This window comes from Nematostella vectensis, chromosome 4 (assembly GCF_932526225.1).
Source record: "Nematostella vectensis chromosome 4, jaNemVect1.1, whole genome shotgun sequence".
NCBI lineage: Eukaryota > Metazoa > Cnidaria > Anthozoa > Actiniaria > Edwardsiidae > Nematostella > Nematostella vectensis.
The window spans coordinates 9,610,895-9,638,836 of record NC_064037.1 but is presented as its reverse complement, the minus strand read 5'-3'; the positions used below and the strand labels follow the sequence as shown (position 1 = coordinate 9,638,836).

General features: G+C 44.0%; 1 protein-coding gene across 8 annotated transcripts; it reads right to left on the bottom strand.

Moving 5' to 3' along the window:
* Window positions 1-52: 52 nt before the first annotated feature.
* Window positions 53-27,708, bottom strand: LOC116604816 (actin cytoskeleton-regulatory complex protein pan1). Of its 8 annotated transcripts, none has more exons than XM_048726287.1 (18): window positions 27,423-27,708; window positions 25,102-25,416; window positions 23,087-23,194; window positions 18,891-18,947; window positions 16,073-16,127; window positions 12,381-12,874; window positions 11,827-11,913; window positions 10,473-10,523; window positions 8,749-8,814; window positions 8,105-8,265; window positions 7,472-7,760; window positions 6,419-7,056; window positions 3,537-5,327; window positions 3,032-3,129; window positions 2,490-2,632; window positions 1,937-2,045; window positions 1,471-1,527; window positions 53-474 (listed from the first exon to the last, which is right to left on the bottom strand). In XM_048726287.1, the coding sequence occupies exons 3-18, from the start codon at window positions 23,177-23,179 to the stop codon at window positions 422-424; spliced, it is 4,242 nt and encodes a 1,413-aa protein (XP_048582244.1). In that variant the 5' UTR covers window positions 23,180-23,194; window positions 25,102-25,416; window positions 27,423-27,708; the 3' UTR covers window positions 53-421. The 8 variants fall into 8 exon arrangements, with proteins under 8 accessions (XP_048582244.1, XP_048582248.1, XP_048582247.1 ...); XM_048726291.1 differs by lacking the exons at window positions 25,102-25,416; window positions 27,423-27,708 and adding an exon at window positions 24,750-25,049 and having other exon boundaries at window positions 3,537-4,573; window positions 5,123-5,327; XM_048726290.1 differs by lacking the exon at window positions 18,891-18,947.
* Window positions 27,709-27,942: the final 234 nt, after the last annotated feature.

Here is a 27,942-nt window from a genome sequence, read left to right as displayed (position 1 = left end):
TGAACTGTTTCTAAACCAACAACTACAAAAAATTTGCAAAAATGAGACATACGACTTTTTCTTAAATTTATTGTAAATCTTATCAACTCTTACGAGTTTAAGTCAGACATTCTTCGTGGTGTCAAAATATATAGTGCTTTGAAATACAGACCTACTTATTCACCTTAGCCGATGAGAAATACCAATTAAAGAAAAATATCAGAAGTCAATTTGAAGTAATTCGTATCATAATTTCTTGTTTCATTTTACAGCTAAATACGGGACTAAACTAACCAGCATTTCTACCGAGACATATAATGACTTTTTTTTTTTTTTAGAAAAATACAATATCTACTAACAACATTACTATCCTGAGGGAACATCTATTACACAGTCAAGTGGCACGGTCACGTCACGGTCACGTCACGGTCACGTGACTATACTAGACGTAACTCTGGTTGCTTGAACCTGGACGTCGGTAACCTGGGGATTGGCCTGAAATCGGGAATCGGGAACACGTTAGCTACAAAATATGTAAACAAAAAAAGTTTTGTAATCAAACAAAGATAGATATTATGACTGGACATAAAAAAAAGATATGGATAGAGTAGTTTTGTTTAACAGGCGGTTTGTGTATAAGGGGCTTGTATACTATACGGAAAGATGGCGCGATTGGTATAATGCATGGGTTGTACGGTGACGCGATTGGTATAATGCACGGGTAGTACGATGACGCGATTGGTATAATGCACGGGTAGTACGATGACGCGATTGGTATAATGCACGGGTAGTACGATGACGCGATTGGTATAATGCACGGGTAGTGCGATACGCGATTGGTATAATGCACGGGTAGTACGATGACGAGATAGGTATAATGCACGGGTAGTACGATGACACGATTGGTATAATGCACGGGTAGTACGATGACGCGATTGGTATAATGCACGGGTAGTACGATGACGCGATTGGTATAATGCACGGATAGTACGATGACGAGATAGGTATAATGCACGGGTAGTACGATGACACGATTGGTATAATGCACGGGTAGTACGATGACGAAATAGGTATAATTCACGGGTAGTACGATGACGCGATTGGTATAATGCACGGGTAGTACGATGACGCGATTGGTATAACGCACGGGTAGTACGATGACGAGATAGGTATAATGCACGGGTGTTACGATGACGCGATTGGTATAATGCACGGGTAGTACGATGACGCGATTGGTATAATGCACGGGTAGTACGATGACGCGATTGGTATAACGCACGGGTAGTACGATGACGAGATAGGTATAATGCACGGGTGTTACGATGACGCGATTGGTATAATGCACGGGTAGTACGATGACGCGATTGGTATAATGCACGGGTAGTACGATGACACGATTGGTATAATGCACGAGTGTTACGATGACGCGATTGGGATAATGTCGGATAGTAGGATGTCGCGTTGGATATATTGCACGATAAGTGCCTTTACCCGGCAATTCTATTCGTAGATAGATCGGCCGATCGATAACTTGCGTCACTTCGGGAGCTAGGGAGAACACATGAGTTTCACTAAGTCGGTCAGAAACAGCCAGAAAATTTACATACTTCAAGCTCAATGTGTACGTCTGTGCAACAGTTTCTATCAAACACTCGGTTTCCAAAGACCTCTAGCAAAGTATTTGTATGCAACTTTGCTCAAAGACCTCTTACATTCCCGCGCACCGATAAAACGCGCCACCCCCCCCCCCCACCTCTCGCGAGCAAACGCGCTCCTCCACTCCCTCACAACCTAACGCATCCCCCCTTTCCCAAGACACCTTAGTTTAATTAGCATGGTTAAGTCCTGGATATATTTCCTCATCACCAAATCCCCCCTCCCCCCCAAGACGTTAGTTTCCTTTGCATGTTTGAGCCCTGGATATCTTTCCTTGTTCAACCCGTGAGCAATACAGTACCTGGTCCTTTGTTTCGCCTCTTCTTCTCAAACTCCTTCAGAAAACCGGGCACTTCTTTCTGCACTTCGTCATCCCGCGAGAGTGTCGGTTGGCACTGTTCATCTGCAGACTACGGAGAGAAAGGTGGATTACATTATCATCACTACACTGTACACACGAAGGCACCCTATTTCCATGATCGTTTTGCGGGTATTTCGGGTTTTCAGTGGTTGGTATGTCGTCACCTGAAATTCCCCAGTTCTCTTGCCTCGCGTCCAACCATTGGTATCCAGAGAATGAGACAAAAAAGGACAAACAGTTGTACCTCTAAGGTAAAGTCAGTTCATTTAGGTCCTGTAAAACACTTTCTGGATAACAACGTATTCCTAAAGCCAAGGACACTCTAGGCGATTTTGTACGCTCGTACGAACGAATATCAATCGCCAGCTAAAAATCGCCAGGTCTGTCTGGCGGCGGCGAATTCGCCGATATCTAGACGTCTGATTCTTCCGATACTGGAGACCAAATTCGCTGGCGATTGAAAACGCTCATGCGAGCGTAACTTAAGCCTCACCAAAATTTCCGCTGAGAATCTCCGTCCTTGGCCTTTTCTCCTTTTCTCGCTCAGGTCCTTCATCCATTGGGGCTCGACCTCCTGGGTCCTTTGGGGCTCACCCTGGCGTACGTCGGCGTCCCCCCGCCATAGCTGCTGATTATCTGTATAGTTTTCATACAATTGAATAAGTACGATAATGTAGATACAACGATTGAGGCAAGACAATGGAACTACTGCGACAATGGAAGGAGTCGATTGCTTGAATAAGGTCTTGCTTGATCATGTTGCCAAGACACATTTTATGAATTGGCTTCAAACAAGCGTCAACGGCGACGAAAAGTCAATTCATTTATAACATTGACGAAGCTTTTTTCAACAGCTTTTTACCGTCGTTCGACTGTTACATGCGTTAGTTCCACATGAAGACGTACGTACGTACTAATTTTAAGCAAAAGTCTTAACATGTTATGGGCGCCCAGATTACAAAAGCACCTTTTAATAATAACCAAATTTGTCTTTACATGATCATTTGTTTCACCCATCAGAGTTTAAGGACTTACCGGGTTCATGTCGATGAGTCCTGACCAGTATTTTCTGCTCGGAGGAGGGAATGTGCTTGGCTTTTACCACGGTGCTTACCGCAGCGTGCTTTAAATATCTACAAGACAACATTAACAACACCATTAATTGACAAAGTAAGATCGGAAGACACGTCAGTGCTGTTAGCAAAAGAGTCCTTCATACCGCTATTCTCAATGGAATACAGAGTAACCGGGAGTTACCATTAAAGGGTAACCTACTACTACCTATAGCAGTAACTACAGTCATTCAAACATTTATCAATGAGACGCCGATCTTGACGTCTACTGTGCGTCTATCAGAGGATAAACGCATACAAAATAAGGATCTATTTGTTCCATATAAAAAAAAACTAATTCTAGAAACAGCGCGAGTTGGATTTTTGCAGGCGTGTGTGGGTTAAGAAATCGAACGTTCGTGTGTACTCTAATAAAAGGCCGACTAGTTAGAGTAGCGTTGCTGTACAATAGGTACTACCGTACTCACCCGTTGCCCACTTTCTCCACCCTCATCTTGGGGTACTCGGGCGTGCGCTGGCCTATCATGAACTGCGGGTATTCGGCGCTTGCGCGTCTCTGCGACTGTACCTGCGGCACCTCACTCGCCGTCACCGTCACCGTCTTCGACCGCTCGCTACTCAAGTGCCGAGCCTTGATCTTAGCAGACCGCGAGGGGGTCTTCCTTTGGTCTGGCGTGCTACGCCCTTGCGGGGTTGCCTCAGCGAGGGCGACCCGAGCTGGCCTAGAGGGTGGCTCCTGCTCGATCCTGATTGGCTCCGAGCCATCGATGTGCGCGGTTACCCGGACTGGTTCCATTTCCGGTTTGCGTGATGGTGACGTCACTCGTGTCCTGCTATCTCTAGGCGCCCCATCTACTTGACTGTCCCAGCTTGGTGCGGTGTCCATGACATAGCTCCTAACTGGCGAGACCTGCCTCTCCCCTACGTGTTGCGACGCCCTGGTACCCGATGAGGATGAGCGTGACTCCGGGGATGAGGGTGGCGTGTAGTACACGGACGTCATTGCAGGTATTGGCTGAGATTGCTTCGATTCCACGTTACTTGGGGCCTGATAGGATGGCCCAGAGGCCTGGAAGGGCTTAACTTTGGCATTAGTTTGTGTCTGATAGGATGGTGATAAAGCCTGATAGGGTTTGGCTTTAGCGTTGGTCGGTGTTTGGTAAGGCCGTGCGGTGGTAATTGTGAGCGACTCTCTGCGCGGCTTACTGTACAACTCTCTCCTCTCTCCTGATGAACCTCGCGAATCTTTCCTCTCCCTCGTACCATATGACTCTCTCTTCTCCCTTGATGCACCGTAGTCCTCTGTCCTGCTCCTCCCATAGGCCTCCCTCCTGTCATGCGCAGGCTGCCTTCTGTCTTGCGCAGGCTCCCCCCTATCCTGTGCGGGTCCCCTCCTGTCTATTGCAGGCCCCCTCTTGTCTACTGCAGGCTCCCTTCTGTCCTGCGCGGGAGCCCTCCTTTCTTGCGCAGGGTAGCGCTCATCCCTTCTCGCCCAGCCGTCGTCCTGTTCAGTACGCACAGGCGCAATCGATTCGTTAGTCACGTCTCGTGCAATTAACTCCCCGTTCTGCAAACTACTTACTGGTTTCGCACGAATAATAACGCCGTAAGTATCCTTTTTTCGTTCTTGGACAAACTTATCCCCGCTAGGTTTCCTAGTGATAGAGTCAGCTCGTATAGGGTGATCGTAGGTGTGTTCAGCTCGTTTTGTAGGATATGTGTCCTCACTAGTCTTTCTAGTAAGCGAGTTACTGCGTGCAAGGTTTTGCGGTCCAGAGTCGGGTCGATCGTACCGATCTCCGTTTATCAAGTCGTCTCTTCGTGCACGTTCGTGCTGTTTGAAGTCGCGTCTATCCACTATATACCGATCTCCGTTTATCACGGGTTTGTGCTGACTAAAGTTCCGTCTATCCTCTACATATCTATCCCCGTTAATCATGCCGTCGCTTGGTGCAAGTTCGTGCCCATTACTCTTTACATATCTATCCCCGTAAGTCAAGTCGTCACCCCATGTTGGTTCACTGTAGCTAAACTTATCATGCACGGGCGTCACCTTATAGCTTGCCTTGCCGGGTGTCCTAGTGGTGGGAGTTAAGGGCGGGGTGCTCTCGGCTGTAGTGCGTGTCGGCATTGGGCTCACCACGTGTGCGCTCTCCATGGATTTCTGGCTAAGTGTGACGGCGTGAATTTCGCCCCTTGACGGACGCTTAACTGGTAGATTGGAGGCTGCTTCAGTTTTGGGTTTCTCCGTAGAGTACCTTTCGATAAAGGATTCTTTATGAGATTCTGAGTAAAAAACAACAACAATACCAAAAACAAAACAATAAAGACATCGCACGACATAATCAAATTGCGCGGTTCACTTGCGACTGACTTCTTGTCTCTCGTGTGTAGATACGGACATTATCGGAGACCAGGCGCTGCCAAAGGTCTCTAGACTTTCTCGGTTTTGCACGGTCGAATGAGAAAGCGCTGGATCATAGAGCGTGAGCAAACGTTACAGGATTCAGATATTACTAATGCGTGGCAATACGTCCTCTCCATCCGGATGGGATGACTAAACGTTACAGGATTCTTTTCAGTTATTATTAATGCATGCCAATACCTCCTCTCCATCCGGATGGGATGAGCTAACGTTACAGGATTCTTTTCAGTTATTATAATTGCGTGGCAATACGTCCTCTCCATCCGGATGGGTCGAGCTAACGTTACAGAATTCCTTTCAGTTATTATTAGTGCGTGTCAATACCTCCTCTCCATTCGGATAGGATGAGCAAACGTTACAGAATTCTTTTCAGTTATTATTAGTGCTTGTCAATACCTCCTCTCCATCCGGATAGGATGAGCAAACGTTACAGAATCCCTTTCAGTTATTATTAGTGCGTGTCCATCCGAATAGGGTGAGCAAACGTTACAGAATTCAGTTATTACTAATGCGTGGCAATACCTCCTCTCCATTCGGATAGGATGAGCAAACGTTACAGAATTCAGTTATTACTAATGCGTGGCAATACCTCCTCTCCATTCGGATAGGATGAGCAAACGTTACAGAATTCAGTTATTACTAATGCGTGGCAATACCTCCTCTCCATTCGGATAGGATGAGCAAACGTTACAGAATTCAGTTATTACTAATGCGTGGCAATACCTCCTCTCCATTCGGATGGGATGAGCAAACGTTACAGAATTCAGTTATTACTAATGCGTGGCAATACCTCCTCTCCATTCGGATAGGATGAGCAAACGTTACAGAATTCAGTTATTACTAATGCGTGGCAATACCTCCTCTCCATTCGGATGGGATGAGCAAACGGTAAAGAATTCAGTTATTACTAATGCGTGGCAATACCTCCTCTCCATCCGGATAGGTACATGCACGTGCTCCTCTTGTCTCCGCTTCTCCTCCTCCTTGGCGTCAAGGGCGTCCAGTCTCTCCCTCGCCAGGCGCAGCTTCACCGCGATCTCAGGCTCCTCCTGCGGCTCATCCCGCCTAGGTTTGGCCGTGCCCCGCTGTCCGACCGGACGCAACCGGACAGGGATAACGGCATTTGCTGACTCCTCACCTCGATCTTCATCCTGATCTTCTTTATCTACAAGCTGGATGCCAGTTGGTCTCAGCTTGAACGAGAATTCGACCTTTTCTGGTTCACGCTGGACTTCCTTGGCCATCATCCTACCTGTCGGCCTGAGCTTGACGGCGATCTCCATCTCTTCTGGCTCCTCCTCATCTTCCTCCTCCTTCCTCACATCCTGCCCCTCGGTCAGTTTTGCGCCCGTGCGTCGTAGCTGGACCGGGATGCCTTGCGGCTCTGGTTCCTCAGCTGGTTTTACCTTGGGACCCGCGTGCCGGCGTCGATCGTGGAGTTTCCTGCGCGTCTCGGCTTCCACTAGCCAAGCGGGTTTTTCCGGTTCCCGTTCCGGTCTGTCCTCCTTGGCTGCTCTGTTGAGCTTGTCTAGGGCCGCTTGCTTCACGACGTCCGCAGTTAGCTGTAAGAAAATATCAACAAGAAATCAAATACCTGATTTCCGTGAAATTTTCGCGATGTGTAAATTTTGAGATTTTGGGACAAAACTCGACTTTCGGGTTCACAAAAGGGGTAAGATATTTATAACGTATACCTGTTTATTTTAATTGAACAAAACATCAAGATACATGTCAATCTAACGGAGAGTAACTGGACTTTAAGAAAGCCAATTACGCCGACACTGCCCGTGGGCTAGGTCAGCATGTAATACACTTCGGCCCAAGATCATTCTCTAAGTGATACCCCAACTTACCATAGCTTCAGTGCTGGTTTTCCTAAGATCATTCTCTAAGTGATACCCCAACTTACCATAGCTTCAGTGCTGTTTTCCTAAGTTTCTTGGTGTCGGTCATTCTCTAAGTGATACCCCAACTTACCATAGCTTCAGTGCTGGTTTTCCTAAGTTTCTTGGTGCCACCACTCTTAACAGCCTCATCAAAGGCGGGTAACGCTATCCCCCCGTAGGTTTTACTCTTCCATGCAGGCTTTTTGGCCTTTGGATGGGTTCGTGGTAAAACGTCGTCGGAACTGCCGCGCCTTGCGAGCATCGGCTTAGGGTACTCCCGCGTGCTCGCCTCCATCACATGAGACGCGACCGCTGAGCACGCCATCGGAGACACTTCAGGCTCAATTTGTGAGTCTTGACGGCCTTCAACGTCTTCGATACTAAAAGAAGATTTAAGTTTGGATTACACATGGAGATAAGGTTTGCTGCTGCTGACTGGTATTGTTGCTTTTTGTTATTATTGTTGCTGCTGTTTTTCTTTTTGTTGTTGCTGTTGTGGTAATTGCGGTTGCTGCTGTTTTTGTGGTTGTTGCGGTTGTTGTTGTTGTTGTTGTGGTAAAAGCGGTTGCTGTTGCTCCTTTTTTATTATATTTATTATATGTTTACCTACTGTTAATGCTGTTGCTATTCGCGGTTGGTGCGGTTATTGCCGTTGCTGCTACGTTTTGCCTTCGTGGTTGTTGTTATTGTTTATTGTTGTTGTTATTGTTTATAGTATAATTACTTTTCTTTTTCCCACTCAGCAAACTTCTCGTCTAGCGTGTCATCATTACTCAGGCGCCAACTACGTCTGTGGTCAGCGGTTGGCTTCCGTCGGGTTGGCGCGGCTTTGGCAGCGGAAATGCGCGACTTTTGAAGGTCAAGGTTAAGCTGGACGCTTACGGTCTGAATACAGAATCAGAGAAGACACCTCAAAACATGTTAAGACCGGAGGAGGTGGGTAGGAAGGGATAATTAGCTATAAATATCACGAGGGGAATCATACAAGGTCCTGACGGCCGATGGGATAACAAAATACCCACGTCTTCTACCTAAAAAACAGGCAAACTTTTCAACCCCAAGAAAGGACAGTGGACGATAAATTTAGGCCCATCCCTCCCTTTGAAGTATATAATTATACTATCCAAGTACAATACACACATAAACACATCCTGGGGTTAAATCAAGGAACCCCCTTACCACCGTCACGCGTACAGAAACGACCCTGTTCTTGAATTCATGGAAGGACCACATATGGACTAATCGTGTGGGAAACCGTTTGACTTAGCAATAAAAAAAAAAAAATACCGTATGTAATCTCAAAACAATACAAGTCCCCCTGAGGGAGGGAAGGGACAAAGGGTTAAAATTCTCCTCTCCTTCTTGTACCTTGGGCGTGGGGACCGACTCGATCGCCTTGTCGCGAGAATCTTCCTTTTGTTTGTCTGGCTCCGCCTACAACATTGCAATTCAGAGGATTAATATAAGAAGCAAGTGTGTACTGCATCGTGACAGATCAAATGAGTAACATGCCGTGAGATTATCGCGACACTATCGTGATTGTACAGTGACAGTATCGTGACTGTACCGTGACAGTTTCGTGATTGTACCGTGACAGCATCACGATTGTACCGTGACAGTATCATGATCGTACCGTGCGACAGTATAACGATTGTACAATGACAGTATCGCGATCGTACCGTGACAGTATCGTAATTGTACTGTGACAGTATCGTGATTGTACTGTGACAGTATCGTAAGTGTACCGTGACAGTATCACGATCGTACCGTGACAGTATCGTGATTGTACTGTGACAGTATCGTGATTGTACTGTGACAGTATCGTGATTGTACTGTGACAGTATCGTGATTGTACTGTGACAGTATCGTTAGTGTACCGTGACAGTATCACGATTGTACCGTGACAGTATCACGATTATACCGTGACGGCATAACTTTTTTCCAGCGTACATGAGAAAAGTAATATCCCATGTACAGCAAAATTTCCATTAATCCATTAACGACGAAGATGGCACATTCGAGGGCAAAAAAAAAAAAATACATAAGGAATCTCAGGGCTACCGCCCTTACGTGCCTTACCATATACCCCTATACCGGATCATCCATAGGGTAATTCAAACCAGCCGCCTATCTGATATCCATTATCAATCGCAATTAAGAACGGTCAGAAGTCTTCAGCTCCAACAAGCTCGAGGAGTTCTAATTTATCGATAACGACAATCACTGCAATGGTATTTGATGACATAATCGATGTGACGTCACATTGGGAAGGCGTGCGCGCGGCCCCATGTTCTTCGAACGTCAGTTCCGTGATAATAGTGTTAATTATTGTTTATTTTATGTAAGAAACATTAAAGAATAATGCGCAAACAAATATGTCGGTGAGAAAATTACCCTAATGTTATTTTTTATAGAATTTTGCAAATATATGGAAAGAAAAAAACATGTTATAATGTTATAACAAGGGGGAAGGGTGCTTACTGTATTATTACGTTACGTTAAGTTTTTGGAATCTGTTTTTCATAATAATTATTTTTTAATTTTTTGTTTTATTTTCGAATAGAGGATTTCACAAATTACAATGTTGTGGTTCAGGTTCGAGTAAAGCACTTTAAAGATAACGCAGCGAGGCGATCCGGTTGCATAAAAATCTTGATGCACTAAAAATAAGCGCAACACGAATTCAAGTCTGTTAAGGGAAATATTTATATGCTGGTCTATACTTACGTTCTAGTGATGTCTACAACATTACAACGTACGTTGTAAATATCAAAAACAATTATCAGGGAATAATTACGTTATGCTAATATCATGACCCATCGTACTAAAGTTTTTCTCAATTTATATATAAATATTCATTTCTATAAGAACACAAATTATACATCTGTTTTTACGTGTGCTTCTTTCTGGACATAATAACTGCCTAATGAATCAACGCCGAATTACTACCCGTGACTCTTAGCTGTTCAGGAGGCAGGATTAAAAAAAAAATCCATGCCATGCGGACTGTTAACTATTGGCAACCGAATGAAATCTGTTTTTCAATAGAGTCTGTTCTGGGGGCAAAATTATGATTTTCCACAGCTTCTCACCTTGCCAGATGACGGCACAGCGACGCCGCGGATCCGACGAAGATACTCCGCCTGCAGAAAGAAAATATCGCTAGTTATTCACCGATAAATTACCGTTATTCACGATGCGCCTTTGAGCCTACTGACCAGCGGTCACAGCCCACTTCAGTTAAATGCGATATGCTTTATAATTTTTAATATATTTTCAAAGAGACTCAGTAGCTCCTTTTCTATCGCTAACTTGTGCATTATCTAGAGATGGAACTACCCCCAAAACACACCAAAATCGTTGGTTTACACCGATGCAAATGTTTTTTTCCCCTACATCTGTCAACTGTTTTATAGCAGCTAAAAGGCTGCTAGAATGACAAAATGGCGGTTTACAGAGCGCCCTTAATAAGCAGAGCATTCGTTTCTAAAAGCATTTGAAGTAAAAGCTTGTGATATTATGCGCTTTGAGTGAACAGTTTTCAGAGGAAAATGGAAAAATGTTAAAAATCTGCCTTGGCTTTGCGCTTGTTTTGATCGCCTCTATTGGCAGGAAATTCAATGTAATATCAACTCGTGAAAGACGTTTTGCAGTAAGAGGTATTTATATTGCTTAAGTCGACCTTTTATCGGCCATACCATCACTTCGTACATTCCTCGCATGCAAGACTACAAAAAAACCTTCTTTGATTTTGTATGTTTTATCTAATCTTTTAATCGGATCGTAGCGCAAACTTAGAAACTCTTTCTACTTAACCCAGTCAAACTAATGATGGGTAAAAAAATATCGCCGGTCATTTCTACGCACTCAAGTTCTATAAACTCTTCCCTGAGCGCGATGAAAACGTGGTGGCGAATTTAGAAAACTGTCTACTTCTTACACAGTCAAGCTACTGATTGTGTTTTACGACCTCTGCACACTCACTGTTATCTCATCTCCTCTAGGTGCCGTTATATAACCCGATGGCGAAAAAAGGCGTCCCTAACTAAAAGTTTGAATGCTTTCTAAAGCATTTGCTAAAATTCACCAATTAAAATGTAATTAATGAAAGGCTGCTTCAAAATTCTTTCTTGTCACCGAATTTTGAATTAAACAATAACATACGCATGACATGACTAGTGTTCTTTAAATCAGTTTATTAAACTTGTGTTACGCGGGGTTTCGTAGGCTATGAAACCCTCCACAAATCAGATGTTCATCTCAGTTTGAATAACCGTGAATTTAAATCCATTCTACAATTATCACAGCTTGACTCTAATTTTAAAGTATCAAGTAATACACAGAAAATTGAGTTATCAAAAGTTTTAAAAACAAAAACAACATTGCCACGCAAGTCGGGTCTACGTACTTTAAGATTCGTGAATCCGGGAATATCTTAATACTCACCACTTCCGGGTCATCTTCTATGTCTCGCGCATGCGAGACGCTGGACGATACCGCCTCGGGACCCTTGCGGGCGCTTTTGCTGATAACCTATAAGAAGGAAAGACTATCACCTTGCGCAGCATCATGGGAAAAAGGTTATCGCCTTGCGCTGCATCATGGGAAAAAGGCACCACATTGCCACATATCATGGGAAAAAGGCTATTAACTTACGCTGCATCATGGAAAAAGGGTTATCATCTTGCGCTGCATCATGGGAAAGAAGTCTATCAACTTGTGATGCATCATGGAAAAATAGGCCATCGCCTTGCACTGCATCATGGGAAAAGTTTTATCACCTTGCGCTGCATCATGGGAAAAGGGATATCACCTTGCGCTGCATCATGTGAAAAGGGTTATCGCCTTGCGCTGTACCATGGAAAAAAGGCTATCGCCATCATAGGAAAAATGTTATAACTCTGCGCTTCATCAGGGGGAGAAAAGCAATGCAAAGGAGATGATAGCACACGTCGTACAGTAAGACCACAACAAGGGACGGTGGTCATTCATCAACTCACCTCCGCTTTCTCGTGTATCTCAGCAACCATGTCTTGCTGCTTCCGCTTGACCACGACTCTCCCGACCCCACCCTCCTGAGCTCCTGACGTCTCAACCTCTCCTCCTGGGTACATTGTCGAGTCGATAGAATCCCGTGACTCTTGTCCCGACCCGCGGGATTCCCGAGAGGGCCGCCGCCTTCCATCACGCTGACCCACCCCCTCTTCGTTCATAGACGCATCGATTGAGTCGCGCGACTCACGTCCCGACCCGCAGGATTCCCGAGAAATGCGCCTGTTCAGCGTGACAGTGACGGAGGATGACTTGCGAATGGGCGTAGAGGGTGTCGAGTTGGACGGTGAGGAAACTGGGGTGGAGGATGACGTGGAGACTGGGACTGAGCGTTGGTAAGATGCTGGGAGTTCGTAGGAGACTGGTACGGGAGGGCGTCTTGGGAGTGGTTCAGAGGAGGAACCTGATTGGTTCTTTACTGAGAAATCCATCACCCTCGCTTCTGGAATCAAAATCAAGCAAGTCAATGATGATGGTAGAGGGAGTGGGAGGGGGAATCCCTAAACACATCAGCAAGGGTTGGGGTTGTATTTCCATATAAACACTGGAAAAAGGGGAAATTTTGTGTCCACCCCGGGCTAGGGTAGCTTCTATTCATGTCCACCCCTGGCTAGGGTAGCTAATAATTATGTCCACCACTGGCTAAGGTAGCTTCTATTCATATCCACCCCAGGTCAGGGTAGCTTCTATTCATGTCCACCCCTGGCTAGGGTAGCTTCTATTCATATCCACCACTGGCTAGGGTAGCTACTAATTATGTCCACCCCTGGCCAGGGTAGCTACTAATTATGTCCACCCCTGGCTAAGGTAGCTACTAATTATGTTTACCCCTGGCTAAGGTAGCTACTAATTATGTCCACCCCTGGCCAGGGTAGCTACTAATTATGTCTACCCCTGGCTAAGGTAGCTACTAATTATGTCCACCCCTGGCTAGGGTAGCTACTAATTATGTCCACCCCTGGCTAGGGTAGCTACTAATTATGTCCACCCCTGGCTAGGGTAGCTACTAATTATGTCCACCACTGGCTAGGGTAGCTACTAATTATGTACACCCCTGGCTAAGGTAGCTACTAATTATGTCCACCCCTGGCTAGAATAGCTACTAATTATGTCCACCCCTGGCTAGGGTAGCTACTAATTATGTCCACCCCTGGCCAGGGTAGCTACTAATTATGTCCACCCCTGGCTAAGGTAGCTACTAATTATGTCTACCCCTGGCTAAGGTAGCTACTAATTATGTCCACCCCTGGCCAGGGTAGCTACTAATTATGTCTACCCCTGGCTAAGGTAGCTACTAATTATGTCTACCTCTGGCTAGGGTAGCTACTAATTATGTCCACCCCTGGCCAGGGTAGCTACTAATTATGTCCACCCCTGGCCAGGGTAGCTACTAATTATGTCTACCCCTGGCTAGGGTAGCTACTAATTATGTCCACCACTGGCTAGGGTAGCTACTAATTATGTCCATCCCTGGCCAGGGTAGATACTAATTATGTCCACTCCTGGCTAGGGTAGCTACTAATTCTGTCCACCCCTGGCTAAGGTAGCTACTAATTATGTCCACCCCTGGTTAGGGTAGCTACTAATTATGTCCACCCCTGGCTACGGTAGCTACTAATTATGTCCACCCCTGGCTAGGGTAGCTACTAATTATGTCTACCCCTGGCTAGGGTAGCTACTAATTATGTCCACCCCTGGCTAGGGTAGCTTCTATTCATGTCCACCCCTGGCTAAGGTAGCTACTAATTATGTCCACCCCTGGTTAGGGTAGCTACTAATTATGTCCACCCCTGGCTAAGGTAGCTACTAATTATGTCCACCCCTGGCTAGGGTAACTACTTATTATGTCCACCCCTGGCTAGGGTAGCTAATAATTATGTCCACCCCTGGCTAAGGTAGCTACTAATTATGTCCACCCCTGGCTAGGGTAGATACTAATTATGTCCACCCCTGGCTAGGGTAGCTACTAATTATGTCCACCCCTGGCCAGGGTAGCTACTAATTATGTCCACCCCTGGCTAAGGTAGCTACTAATTATGTCCACCCCTGGCCAGGGTAGCTACTAATTATGTCCACCCCTGGCCAGGGTAGCTACTTATTATGTCTACCCCTGGCTAGGGTAGCTACTAATTATGTCCACCCCTGGCCAGGGTAGCTACTAATTATGTCCACCCCTGGCTAAGGTAGCTACTAATTATGTCCACCCCTGGCTAAGGTAGCTACTAATTATGTCCACCCCTGGCCAGGGTAGCTACTAATTATGTCCACCCCTGGCCAGGGTAGCTACTAATTATGTCCACCCCTGGCTAAGGTAGCTACTAATTATGTCCACTCCTGGCTAGGGTAGCTACTAATTCTGTCCACCCCTGGCTAAGGTAGCTACTAATTATGTCCACCCCTGGCTAAGGTAGCTACTTATTATGTCCACCCCTGGCCAGGGTAGCTACTAATTATGTCCACCCCTGGCTAAGGTAGCTACTAATTATGTCCACCCCTGGCTAGGGTAGCAACTAATTATGTCCACCCCTGGCTAAGGTAGCTACTAATTATGTACACCCCTGGCTAGGGTAGCTACTAATTATGTCCACCCCTGGCTAGGGTAGCTACTAATTATGTCCACCCCTGGCTAGGGTAGCTACTAATTATGTCCACCCCTGGCTAGGGTAGCTACTAATTATGTCCACCCCTGGCTAGGGTAGCTACTATTCATGTACACCCCTGGCTAGAATAGCTACTAATTATGTCCACCCCTGGCTAGGGTAGCTACTAATTATGTCAACCCCTGGCCGGGGTAGCTACTAATTATGTCCACCCCTGGCTAGGGTAGCTACTAATTATGTCCACCACTGGCTAGGGTAGCTACTAATTATGTCCACCCCTGGCCAGGGTAGCTTCTATTCATGTCCACCCCTGGCTAGGGTAGCTACAAATTATGTCCACCCCTGGCCAGGGTAGCTACTAATTATGTCCACCCCTGGCTAAGGTAGCTACTAATTATGTCCACCCCTGGCCAGGGTAGCTACTAATTATGTCCACCCCTGGCTAAGGTAGCTACTTATTATGTCCACCCCTGGCCAGGGTAGCTACTAATTATGTCCACCCCTGGCTAGGGTAGCTATTATTATGTCCACCCCTGGCTAGGGTAGCTACTAATTATGTCCACCCCTGGCTAGAATAGCTACTAATTATGTCCACCCCTGGCTAGGGTAGCTACTAATTATGTCCACCCCGGGCTAGGGTAGCTACTAATTATGTCCACCCCTGGCTAGGGTAGCTACTAATTATGTCCACCCCTGGCCAGGGTAGCTACTAATTATGTCCACTCCTGGCTAGGGTAGCTACTAATTATGTCCACTCCTGGCTAAGGTAGCTACTAATTATGTCCACTCCTGGCTAGGGTAGCTACTAATTATGTCCACCCCTGGCTAAGGGAGCTACTAATTATGTCCACCCCTGGCTAAGGTAGCTACTAATTATGTCCACCCCTGGCTAGAATAGCTACTAATTATGTCCACCCCTGGTTAGGGTAGCTACTAATTATGTCCACCCCGGGCTAGGGTAGCTACTAATTATGTACACCCCTGGCTATGTGACTAGTACGCACTAAAAAAAAATAAAGGAACAGAAGAAAGCATCTTACCTTCTCCTTTTTTCTTCGGGTAAAACACAGCCCTATCTTCGTCCCCTCTCAGCTCCTGAAACACAAAACACAATGATAAATTTGAGACACAATACAGAATGATACATACAGAAAAGTCAAAAAGGTATATTGAGACATGACAGCACATAAGAATTACAAAAATTACAGTACACTACACAGACAGACAGACAGTTAACAGACAGTTACCTGGCATTGCAATGACATTAAGAGTTCTTTCTGTTGTTGAACCTTGTTTTAACCTTAAACTACTCCAACACCCTTTAACTTATCATAGTTAACTATGACACTAGCCATTACATTTTACTTTTACAAGTTAGTTAGTAAGGTACTTTATTTATTTTGATATTTAACTTTTACCTTTAACTTTAGTATTGTAATTATGGTACTTCTTAAAATACAAATTAGAAACAGTGTACCTATTTCTTAATATGTACACATCCTTTATAAAGATGCACAACAGTGGCAACTGTAACAGACAGTGGTATAGGAAGAGGCATAGGGTAGCATGGGAAGAGGCATAGGGTAGCATAGAAAGAGGCTGATGGTGGCATAGGAAGAGGCTAAGGGTGGCATAGGAAGAGGCTGATGGTGGCAAAGGAAGAGGCTGAGGGTGGCATAGGAAGAGGCTGAGGGTGGCATAGGAAGAGGCTGAGGGTGGCATAGGAAGAGGCTGAGGGTGGCAAAGGAAAAGGCTGAGGGTGGCATAGGAAGAGGCTAAGGGTGGCATAGGAAGAGGCTGATGGTGGCATAGGAAGAGGCTGAGGGTGGCATAGGAAGAGGCTGAGGGTGGCATAGGAAGAGGCTGAGGGTGGCATAGGAAGAGGCTGATGGTGGCATAGGAAGAGGCTGAGGGTGGCATAGGAAGAGGCTGAGGGCGACATAGAAAGAGGCTGAGGGTAGCATGGGAAGAGGCATAGGGTAGCATAGAAAGAGGCTGATGGTGGCAAAGGAAGAGGCTGAGGGTGGCATAGGAAGAGGCTGATGGTGGCAAAGGAAGAGGCTGAGGGTGGAATAGGAAGAGGCTGAGGGTGGCATAGGAAGAGGCTAAGGGTGGCATAGGAAGAGGCTGATGGTGGAATAGGAAGAGGCTGATGGTGGCATAGGAAGAGGCTAAGGGTGGCATGGGAAGAGGCTAAGGGTAGCATAGGAAGAGGCTGAGGGTGGCATAGGAAGAGGCTGAGGGTGACATGGAAAGAGGCTGAGGGTGGCATAGAAAGAGGCTGAGGGTAGCATGGGAAGAGGCATAGGGTGGCATAGGAAGAGGCTGAGGGTGGCATAGGAAGAGGCTGAGGGTGGCATAGGAAGAGGCTGATGGTGGCATAGGAAGAGGCTGAGGGTGGCATAGGAAGAGGCTAAGGGTGGCAAAGGAAAAGGCTGAGGGTGGTATAGGAAGAGGCTGAGGGTGGCATAGGAAGAGGCTGATGGTGGCATAGGAAGAGGCTGATGGTGGCATGGGAAGAGGCTGATGGTGGCATGGGAAGAGGCTGATGGTGGCAAAGGAAGAGGCTGAGGGTGGAATAGGAAGAGGCTGAGGGTGGTATAGGAAGAGGCTGAGGGTGGCATAGGAAGAGGCTGATGGTGGCATAGGAAGAGGCTGATGGTGGCATAGGAAGAGGCTGATGGTGGCATAGGAAGAGGCTGATGGTGGCATGGGAAGAGGCTGATGGTGGCATGGGAAGAGGCTGATGGTGGCAAAGGAAGAGGCTGATGGTGGCATAGGAAGAGGCTGAGGGTGGCATAGGAAGAGGCTAAGGGTGGCATAGGAAGAGGCTAAGGGTGGCATAGGAAGAGGCTGAGGGTGGCATAGGAAGAGGCTGAGGGTGGCATAGGAAGAGGCTAAGGGTGGCATAGGAAGAGGCTGATGGTGGCATAGGAAGAGGCTGATGGTGGCATAGGAAGAGGCTAAGGGTGGCATAGGAAGAGGCTGATGGTGGCATAGGAAGAGGCTAAGGGTGGCATAGGAAGAGGCTAAGGGTGGCATAGAAAGAGGCTGATGGTGGCATAGGAAGAGGCTGATGGTGGCATAGGAAGAGGCTGATGGTGGCATAGGAAGAGGCTAAGGGTGGCATAGGAAGAGGCTGATGGTGGCATAGGAAGAGGCTAAGGGTGGCATAGGAAGAGGCTGATGGTGGCATAGGAAGAGGCTAAGGGTGGCATAGGAAGAGGCTAAGGGTGGCATAGGAAGAGGCTGAGGGTGACATAGAAAGAGGCTGAGGGTGGCATAGAAAGAGGCTGAGGGTGGCATAGAAAGAGGCTGAGGGTAGCATAGAAAGAGGCTGAGGGTGGCATAGAAAAAGGCTGATGGTGGCATAGGAAGAGGCTAAGGGTGGCATAGAAAGAGGCTGAGGGTGGCATAGGAAGAGGCTAAGGGTGGCATAGGAAGAGGCTGATGGTGGCATAGGAAGAGGCTGATGGTGGCATAGGAAGAGGCTAAGGGTGGCATAGGAAGAGGCTGAGGGTGGCATAGGAAGAGGCTGAGGGTGGCATAGGAAGAGGCTGAGGGTGGCATAGGAAGAGGCTGAGGGTGACATAGGAAGAGGCTGATGGTGGCATAGAAAGAGGCTGAGGGTGGCATAGGAAGAGGCTGAGGGTGGCATAGGAAGAGGCTGAGGGTGGCATAGGAAGAGGCTAAGGGTGGCATAGGAAGAGGCTGAGGGTGACATAGGAAGAGGCTGAGGGTGACATAGGAAGAGGCTGAGGGTGGCATAGGAAGAGGCTGAGGGTGGCATAGGGGGAAGCTGGGGGCAGCATTGAAGATTGATTGTGTACTGCCTGCTGCATCGACTCAAGCACTCACCTCACCAGCACGCTTTCTTGCTTCTTTTAGTAACTCTAATCTATTAAGTCTGGCTTCCTGGACAGATGGAATATGTGAGAGGGTTACACATGTACTCACATGTTGCTACACATGGAGACAAATGAGCAAAACCTTTCAAATAACGTTGTCATCAAGACCAAGGTGTAGCAGCTTACATATACAGTGTATGGTAACTGCTGAATCCTGGTCTTCTAATACCATGTGAATGTTTATAGGCACATAAACAAGGATGCTACAACTTTTCATTTGATACCCCTGGCACACTGTGGGTTACCAGAGATTCACTGAGTGCAACCTTATTTGAAATAGGTGTATAAAATGGGACAGCGTAGACAAATGATCACAATGAAGCATGTTACATTAGGACATTGGTAGACATATTATCCACATCAAAGTGTTAGGAGATGAATGTGAACTATTTAGGAGAGTCAGAGGTAGGACGGAGGGGTGTTTGATTGAGGTGCAATTTTTTTTTACTCCATATCATAAACTAACTTTAAAGTAGATTCTCAATAGAATGATATGGCAAGATAATGGGTAACAGCATTATTATGTTGTCATGTGTCAAATCTATATTACCTAACATTTATTTTACAATTGGCAGAACTCAAAATCATTATTATAGAAATATGATTGTCATATTGATCAAACTATATCAATGTCCCACAGAACTGAATTTCATTTCACCTCTGCCTTATCAGAATGAAGCAGTTAGTTATATCAGCAAGGATGTATGCTATACTAGTTTGTGAAGCTTAAACCTATTTATTTTAATAGTATTATTATATTCACTTTAAAAACACATTGTAAATAACTTTAACTTATTTTACTATTACCTTAAGGGAAGATTGGTTTTATCATTTACAAAATTATGACAAATCACAAAGTTACCGATAGAAAGGTGAAAGTTTATCAGTTAAGACAGTTGTCTCATAAGTTATAGGGGTGGAAGTATGTGTAGCTATGGCAAGTCTGCTAGAACATGTCCCCTCACTTAGGTCATGATAGTTCAATACCCCTCCCCCACAGCTCTTAATAGTGTATTAACCCCTCCCCCTCGGCTCATGATGGTGTATACATGGCTGTCAACTCTTCCGCATTAGGCAGGAGACTTAAGATTTTGAACCTTTTCTCAAGCCTAATTTTTTTTTCAAAAATATCCATACATTTACTGTATCTCCTGCATTAGCTATCTCTTGGTACTTCTGATACATTCACTGCAATTTCTCAAGATTTTTCCTAAAACGAGGTTGACAGCTATGTGTTTACCACCAAAACCTATAACTGACACCCACCAACAACTATAAGTGACATCCACCCACCAACAACTATAAGTGACACTCACCAACAACGACAACTAAATGTGACACCTACCAACAACTATAAGTGACATCCACCCACCAACAACTATAAGTGACACCAACAACTATCAGTGACACCCACCCACCAACAACTATCAGTGACACCCACCCACCAACAACTATAAGTGACACCCACCAACAACAACAACTAAATTTGACACCTTCCAACAACTATAAGTGACACCCACCAACAACAACAACTAAATGTGACACCTACCAACAACTATAAGTGACATCCACACACCCACACCTATAACTGACAACCACCAACAACTATCAGTGACACCCACCCACCAACAACTATCAGTGACATCCACCTATAGGTGACACCCACCAACAACTATCAGTGACACCCACCTATAGGTGACACCCACCAACAACTATAAGTGACACCTACCAACAACTATAAGTGACACCCACCCTCCAACAACTATAGGTGACCCCCTCAGCTCATGATAGTGTATTAACCCCTCTACTTCAGCTCATGATAGCGAATTAACCCCTCTACTTCAGCTCATGATAGTGTATTAACCCCTCTACTTCAGCTCATGATAGCATATTAACCCCTCTACTTCAGCTCATGATAGCGTATTAACCCCTCTACTTTAGCTCATGATAGTGTATTAACCCCTCCACCCTCAGCTCACGATAGCGTATTAACCCCTCTACTTCAGCTCATGATAGCATATTAACCCCTCTACTTCAGCTCACGATAGCGTATTAACCCCTCTACTTCAGCTCATGATAGTGTATTAACCCCTCTACTTCAGCTCATGATAGCGTATTAACCCCTCTACTTCAGCTCATGATAGCGTATTAACCCCTCTACTTCAGCTCATGATAGCGTATTAACCCCTCTACTTCAGCTCATGATAGCGTATTAACCCCTCTACTTCAGCTCATGATAGCGTATTAACCCCTCTACTTTAGCTCATGATAGTGTATTAACCCCTCCACCCTCAGCTCACGATAGCGTATTAACCCCTCTACTTCAGCTCATGATAGCATATTAACCCCTCTACTTCAGCTCATGATAGCGTATTAACCCCTCTACTTCAGCTCATGATAGTGTATTAACCCCTCTACTTCAGCTCATGATAGCGTATTAACCCCTCTACTTCAGCTCATGATAGCGTATTAACCCCTCTACTTCAGCTCATGATAGCGTATTAACCCCTCTACTTCAGCTCATGATAGCGTATTAACCCCTCTACTTCAGCTCATGATAGTGTATTAACCCCTCTACTTTAGCTCATGATAGTGTATTAACCCCTCCACCCTCAGCTCATGATAGTGTATTAACCCCTCCACCCTCAGCTCATGATAGTGTATTAACCCCTCTACTTCAGCCCTCCTACCCAGGTCACAACAGTGTACTAACCCCTCCCCCCTCATCACATGATATTGTATAAACCCCTCCCCCCAGGTCATGATAGTGTATTATTAACCCATCCCTCCTAGCTCATGATAGTGTATTAAACCCCTCCCCCCAGGTCATGATAGTGTATTAAACCCCTCCCCCTCAGCTCATGATAGTGTATTAACCCCTCTACTTCAGCTCATGATAGTGTATTAACCCCTCTACTTCAGCTCATGATAGCGTATTAACCCCTCTACTTCAGCGCATGATAGGGTATTAACCCCTCTACTTCAGCTCATGATAGCGAATTAACCCCTCTACTTCAGCTCATGATAGCGTATTGAACCCTCTACTTCAGCTCATGATAGCGAATTAGCCCCTCTACTTCAGCTCATGATAGCGTATTAAACCCTCTACTTCAGCTCATGATAATGTATTAACCCCTCTACTTCAGCTCATGATAGCGTATTAACCCCTCTACTTTAGCTCATGATAGTGTATTAACCCCTCCACCCTCAGCTCACGATAGCGTATTAACCCCTCTACTTCAGCTCATGATAGTGTATTAACCCCTCTACTTCAGCTCACGATAGCGAATTAACCCCTCTACTTCAGCTCATGATAGTGTATTAACCCCTCTACTTCAGCTCATGATAGCATATTAACCCCTTTACTTCAGCTCATGATAGCGTATTAACCCCTCTACTTTAGCTCATGATAGTGTATTAACCCCTCCACCCTCAGCTCACGATAGCGTATTAACCCCTCTACTTCAGCTCATGATAGCATATTAACCCCTCTACTTCAGCTCATGATAGCGTATTAACCCCTCTACTTCAGCTCATGATAGTGTATTAACCCCTCTACTTCAGCTCATGATAGCGTATTAACCCCTCTACTTAAGCTCATGATAGCGTATTAACCCCTCTACTTCAGCTCATGATAGCGAATTAACCCCTCTACTTCAGCTCATGATAGTGTATTAACCCCTCTACTTCAGCTCATGATAGCGTATTAACCCCTCTACTTCAGCTCATGATAGCGAATTAACCCCTCTACTTCAGCTCATGATAGCGTATTAAACCCTCTACTTCAGCTCATGATAGTGTATTAACCCCTCTACTTCAGCCCTCCTCCCCAGGTCACAACAGTGTACTAACCCCTCCCCCCTCATCACATGATATTGTATAAACCCCTCCCCCCAGGTCATGATAGTGTATTATTAACCCATCCCTCCTAGCTCATGATAGTGTATTAAACCCCTCCCCCCAGGTCATGATAGTGTATTAAACCCCTCCCCCTCAGCTCATGATAGTGTATTAAACCCCTCCCCCTCAGCTCATGATAGCGTATTAAACCCCTCCCCCTCAGCTCATGATAGCGTATTAACCCATCCCCCCAGGTCATGATAGGGTATTAACCCCTCTCCCCTCTGCTCATAAAAGTGCACTGACCTGCGAGGAGTCAAACTCCTTCTCTCTCTCATCTTTAAGTCTGTCCAGCAGCCCCAGTACACTATCAATCTCACCTCTCATCTTATCATCCATGGCTGTTTCATCAGCCTAAAAAATCAGGTTAATAAAGAGTGGGCTAATTATGTCAAAAACGGGTTTTAAGAGTGGTGGAACAAGAGTTAAAGACATTAATTATTTTATACAAATCAAGGACACAGACTTTTACACATGAAAGACATTCGAAATTCACTGTTTATTCACCCCTAAACAACACTAACATGCCAGTTAGCATCATAGCAATGGCCAATGGCAGCTACACATAATAATAAATATTTTGCAAATCAATAGCCAAGTGAAAGGTGCAAAGGAAATGGGAAATGTTTTAGAATCAATCAAATTTTCAGTAAATAAATGGGCACCAGTGGCAGATCCAGGAGTTTAGAGAAGGGGGCCGAAGCAAGGTTTTCAAGAAAGGGCGGCTCTTTCCATGGATTTCCTCAATGAGCCTGTGTGCAATGTCTTCTTTGTAGAAATGCATTTACAAACTCTTTTTTATGGTTCTATGCAGATCTTTATTAATACAGCTGTATGTAAATTACTGTTGATTAAGTATGTGAATTTTATTATTGACTGGTTAACAAATCAGATTTTTTAATATTTTTTTTCTGAGACAGTCTTATTAAATTTCTTTAGAATAGACTACAATAGCTCATCTTGAACAATTTCCTACCATTATATGCTACTAACCTTGGCTCTTCCTAACATTGTAACCTTATATTATATGCAAATAAATGATTGAAGACCTGTATCTTGGTAGCATACATTGGCACTCAAGCGCAAAGGAAAATGAGAGGACAGAAACTTCTGTCAGGTTCTCAAGATTTTCTTACCTAACACTGACATATCATGGCAACAACATACAATCTGCTGCAGGAGGTTACTTGTACCTATTACCACCATGTGGTAAAATTGTCCAGAAAACAATAATACCAAATAATTCTGCAGACCAAATTCCAAAGTGACATATCAAATTCAAGCTCTTCTGTTATCAAGCAACTAAAAATTAGAAATTCAAAAAGCAAAACAACAAAAGTACTTTTGAGTCTCTTTGCTAAGAACATAGATATAAATATGGAGGTATACCTTAAGTTAAAACTATATAAAGCAATATTTTTTTTCAAAAACCACTTATCAAATTGTCAAGCAAAGTAAAGCCCTATAGCTAGACAAATAAATGATAATAATAAAAATAAATAATTCACGACCATGAACATTAAACACCAAAATATCATAAACCTGTCTGCAGTGAATTAATAAATATATCATGAATTCTATATGCACATTTAGTGGTGTTTAGATGGTGCCTGTCCTGCAGAGGAGTGAACAGATTTCTATTTCCACTGCCAAGTTAAGTCAAGAGGAGAGACCTCTATGCATATGTGTACACAACTGCATAATCACATGCATAGTAATGACCTTGATAAATTATAACAGTGCAAGAATACATAAATCCACTACCAAAAGCAAACATTTAGAAGATGGTTTTAAGTCATCAAATGCCATCAAACCACAACAAAGAGCAGATATCTGTGATTTTTTTAGCTATGGTTGGAGCATTGTAAAAGAGAGGCAATGAAGAGCATAGAGGTTAACAATATCCTACCAATAAATCCTTGAAGAAACCTGAGCCCGGCCTTTGGTGGTACCAATCTGTCTTAAACTCATAGCTCTTCTTGTAGTGGGATATTCCCAGATCAACCTTTACACTAGTGCCTGCCATTTTCACTGAGAAAGCCTTGACATTTGTTTGCTTGATTGAGTGTTCTAGAATGCTGATCAACTGTTCTAGAACACAGTCAAGCTATACATACAGTCCTTTAATCTCAAGCTTGACCTCTGTACCACACCTCAGCTTTAGAAAACATGCAGTGGACTATAGCAATAACAATACTAGTAACAATTTAATCCTATAACAGAGCTTAATGTAAGACAATGCCTTTATCACATGACCTCACCTTATATGTGCCAAGCACATCATACTAATACAATAAAACATTATGAAGCAGCCTAACCAGCATGATAGCAGAATGTGTAGTTGTCTGGGTTCAAGTTGGTTTTTGAGTGGAGCCATGGGTCTGTAACACAGAGAATTTTGGCATAGGAAAATGTGTGACCTTTACTGTTGACAAGTCATTGCTATGCTAAAATCCTTGCATTGGATTCCTAACATCTGGTTTGCACCAAGGCCTCCCTGCTTCAGGTTGAGTGAACATGAAACAACGCCATTGTTAGCTTCTCAGTGTAGTCATCCAAGTTGCCTATTGTGATTTCTTCAAAGGAAACAAAGGCACATTGGGACTACCAGAGGATTAACATACTTTGAATGAATTAGTGATGTGATGAACAGGCATCATGCCTGGGTCTGTTAAATGCTTAGGAAGTTTGAATACAAGGGTAACAGTGGTGATTTGTTATGATAATATTTCCTAGGAAAAATTTACAATAGTTTGCTATTTAATTAGATAATGTGACACACTAATCAAGGTACTACCAGAGGCTATTTTCTGGAAATTGTTTACCAAGTTTGAGCTGTGACATCTTCTACCCAAAAAGCTGAATTCCTATGAAACTTCAGGATAAGTTAAAGAAGTTATTCAGGTTTATAGGGAAAATATTTTCGAGTCAATCCATGGGAAAATGTGAAATCCAACACCCGAAATCTGCGAGCCACACAATTTTTTTAAGAAGTTAATTTCTTCAATTGAAATAAAGAAAAACTTTTCCTCTTACATAAATGTTTAGCCTTGATCACTTATCATATTTGAGGGGGGAGGGGTACAATAACGATAAAGTAAAACTCTGGCAGACAGTTTGTGTCCTATCAGATGCCCTTTTAGGTATTTTAGCACCTAGACAAAGTGCACTTTTGAATGAACGTTGTATTTTGTGACTATTTGCCATGGATGGGAGGGGATTGATAGTAAGATAATATTAATATAAAAAAATTGCCACCATAAAAACTTATGGTGAACTCTAAAAGTTGAGTACTCAAAGAATATAATTATAGGTCACTTGCACAAATCAATAATCAAAATCTAAATAATTCCATATTCTTGTTTATCTACTATATATCTATTCCAAGGGATTTCTCAAAAAGTAAAATAAAAAAAAGGTTGTATGTATCCATAATCAATTTTATTTCTTATAGATCTCTTTAATATTAATCAACGGCGATTACAGGTCTGTAATTTGCGGTTTTTACCTGTCCATAATTTGTATACTAAGAAGCTTTCGTTATTCAATTTATTGTGTGACACCATTAATGTTAACCAGCATGAAATTCGCTCAATTCCGTGTTAGCTGTCTAGTTTCTGTCACGAAAATCAATCAACGACGAGCGTTTATCGATATTTACTTATGTTTTTCAAAGCATACTGAATTTTATTGTTTTAAAACTAAATAGAGGTTAAGTTTTATTCTGCATATTGTTCGTAGAACAAATGACTCTACTTATTTAGAATATCTTTTGTATGACTAGATAGAATCCCTCCGTTTCTTCGACGACGCAATTGCGCTATCATGGTAGTTACATTATTATAAGTAGGGGATGCTAAACGTAAAAACGATTATACTCTGCAACTAGACAGTAACGAAACAACAGCATAAATAAACTAAATTAAATAGAGAATTCATAAAAGACCATCGAACGCACGAGCGAGCGAACTTTACAAAGGCCGAATAATTCATGGGGAGATTTAGAGATAAATGCCTCAAAATGCCGTCTTTTATAATCCACAGTGTTAAATATTGACGGCTTTTTCGCTTTTGTGTCTTAACAAGGGCTAATTTGAAATATTTATCCGTAATAATAATGGTATACAAACTATTTTCAATAACTTGGAACGACAAAGTCTAAAACATTTCGAATGAAATAAATAGAGATTTCAGTGACAAAGAAAGGTTGGTAAACTTTGCTTCCGGACACACACTGAATCCCGCTTGTAAAAGGATTGTTAGTCATTTAGACACTGTGGGTTTCCTTCTTTTTGCTGATTTTTATAAACCTTGACATGATATTGGAACAGAGCGTTCTAAGTGAAGCCAATAAAAACTGATAAAGTGACACTTTAGCACAAAAGTTTGGTCAAGAGTTTGATTTCAGTTTCGCACGAGAATTGGCTAATTTGACTTTGAGTGAAATGCCGCTTTGTTTACGTTCTTTGCCTTAAAAGAAAAGCCTCAAAATAATACCTAACAATGCCAACAATAATTACTCCATACTCTCCGTTTATAAGACGTAGGAATATTGTAGAATTTATAGCCATTTTAGCCATACCTTGTACAATTCGCCCATTTATCAGAGCTCTTCCACGACCGCTACCTGTAAGGCTGGAATATGTTGACCTCTCACACTCGTCAATCCAGTCAAATTGCTCTCTCTAAATTCACAGTGAAACTTAATCTCAGTGTTTGCACGATCTAAATGGCTCCTTAAAAGGTTTCATTGTTGCCCCAGGTTAAGTTTTTTTCGTTCTATGCATCGCAACGGTAGTTTTTTGTGTGAGGTTCCCGAAGCTTCATCGGCAGGTAGATAAAATTCTCGTCGTAGGGTTGGGCTTCCTGTGTAGAAGCATTGGATCCGGAACTTGCATCTGATAACAATGTAATGATTGACACACGGTATCGGAAAATCAATAGGAGTACCTCACGAAATATGAAACTCTTATCACAGCTAGAAAAAAGGATTGGTTAAAGGCGGATACGCGAAACCGTCGTCGAGAAGAGGGGAAATGGTTCTGAAGAGAGCCGAATATCAGAGACCCAGCTTTCTTTGCGGGCGCTCGCGGCAATCAGAG

Bases quoted from the DNA above. Each gene is read 5' to 3' on its own strand.
- LOC116604816 (XM_048726283.1), bottom strand. From the start codon at position 24,866: ATGGCAGGCACTAGTGTAAAGGTTGATCTGGGAATATCCCACTACAAG. The intron at 10,524-11,826 runs GTGAGTATTAAG...TTCTTTCTGCAG, and splicing joins TAGAAGATGACCCGGAAGTG to GCGGAGTATCTTCGTCGGAT. The intron at 5,328-6,418 runs GTATTGCCACGC...CTTTATCGAAAG, and splicing joins CCTATCCGGATGGAGAGGAG to GTACTCTACGGAGAAACCCA.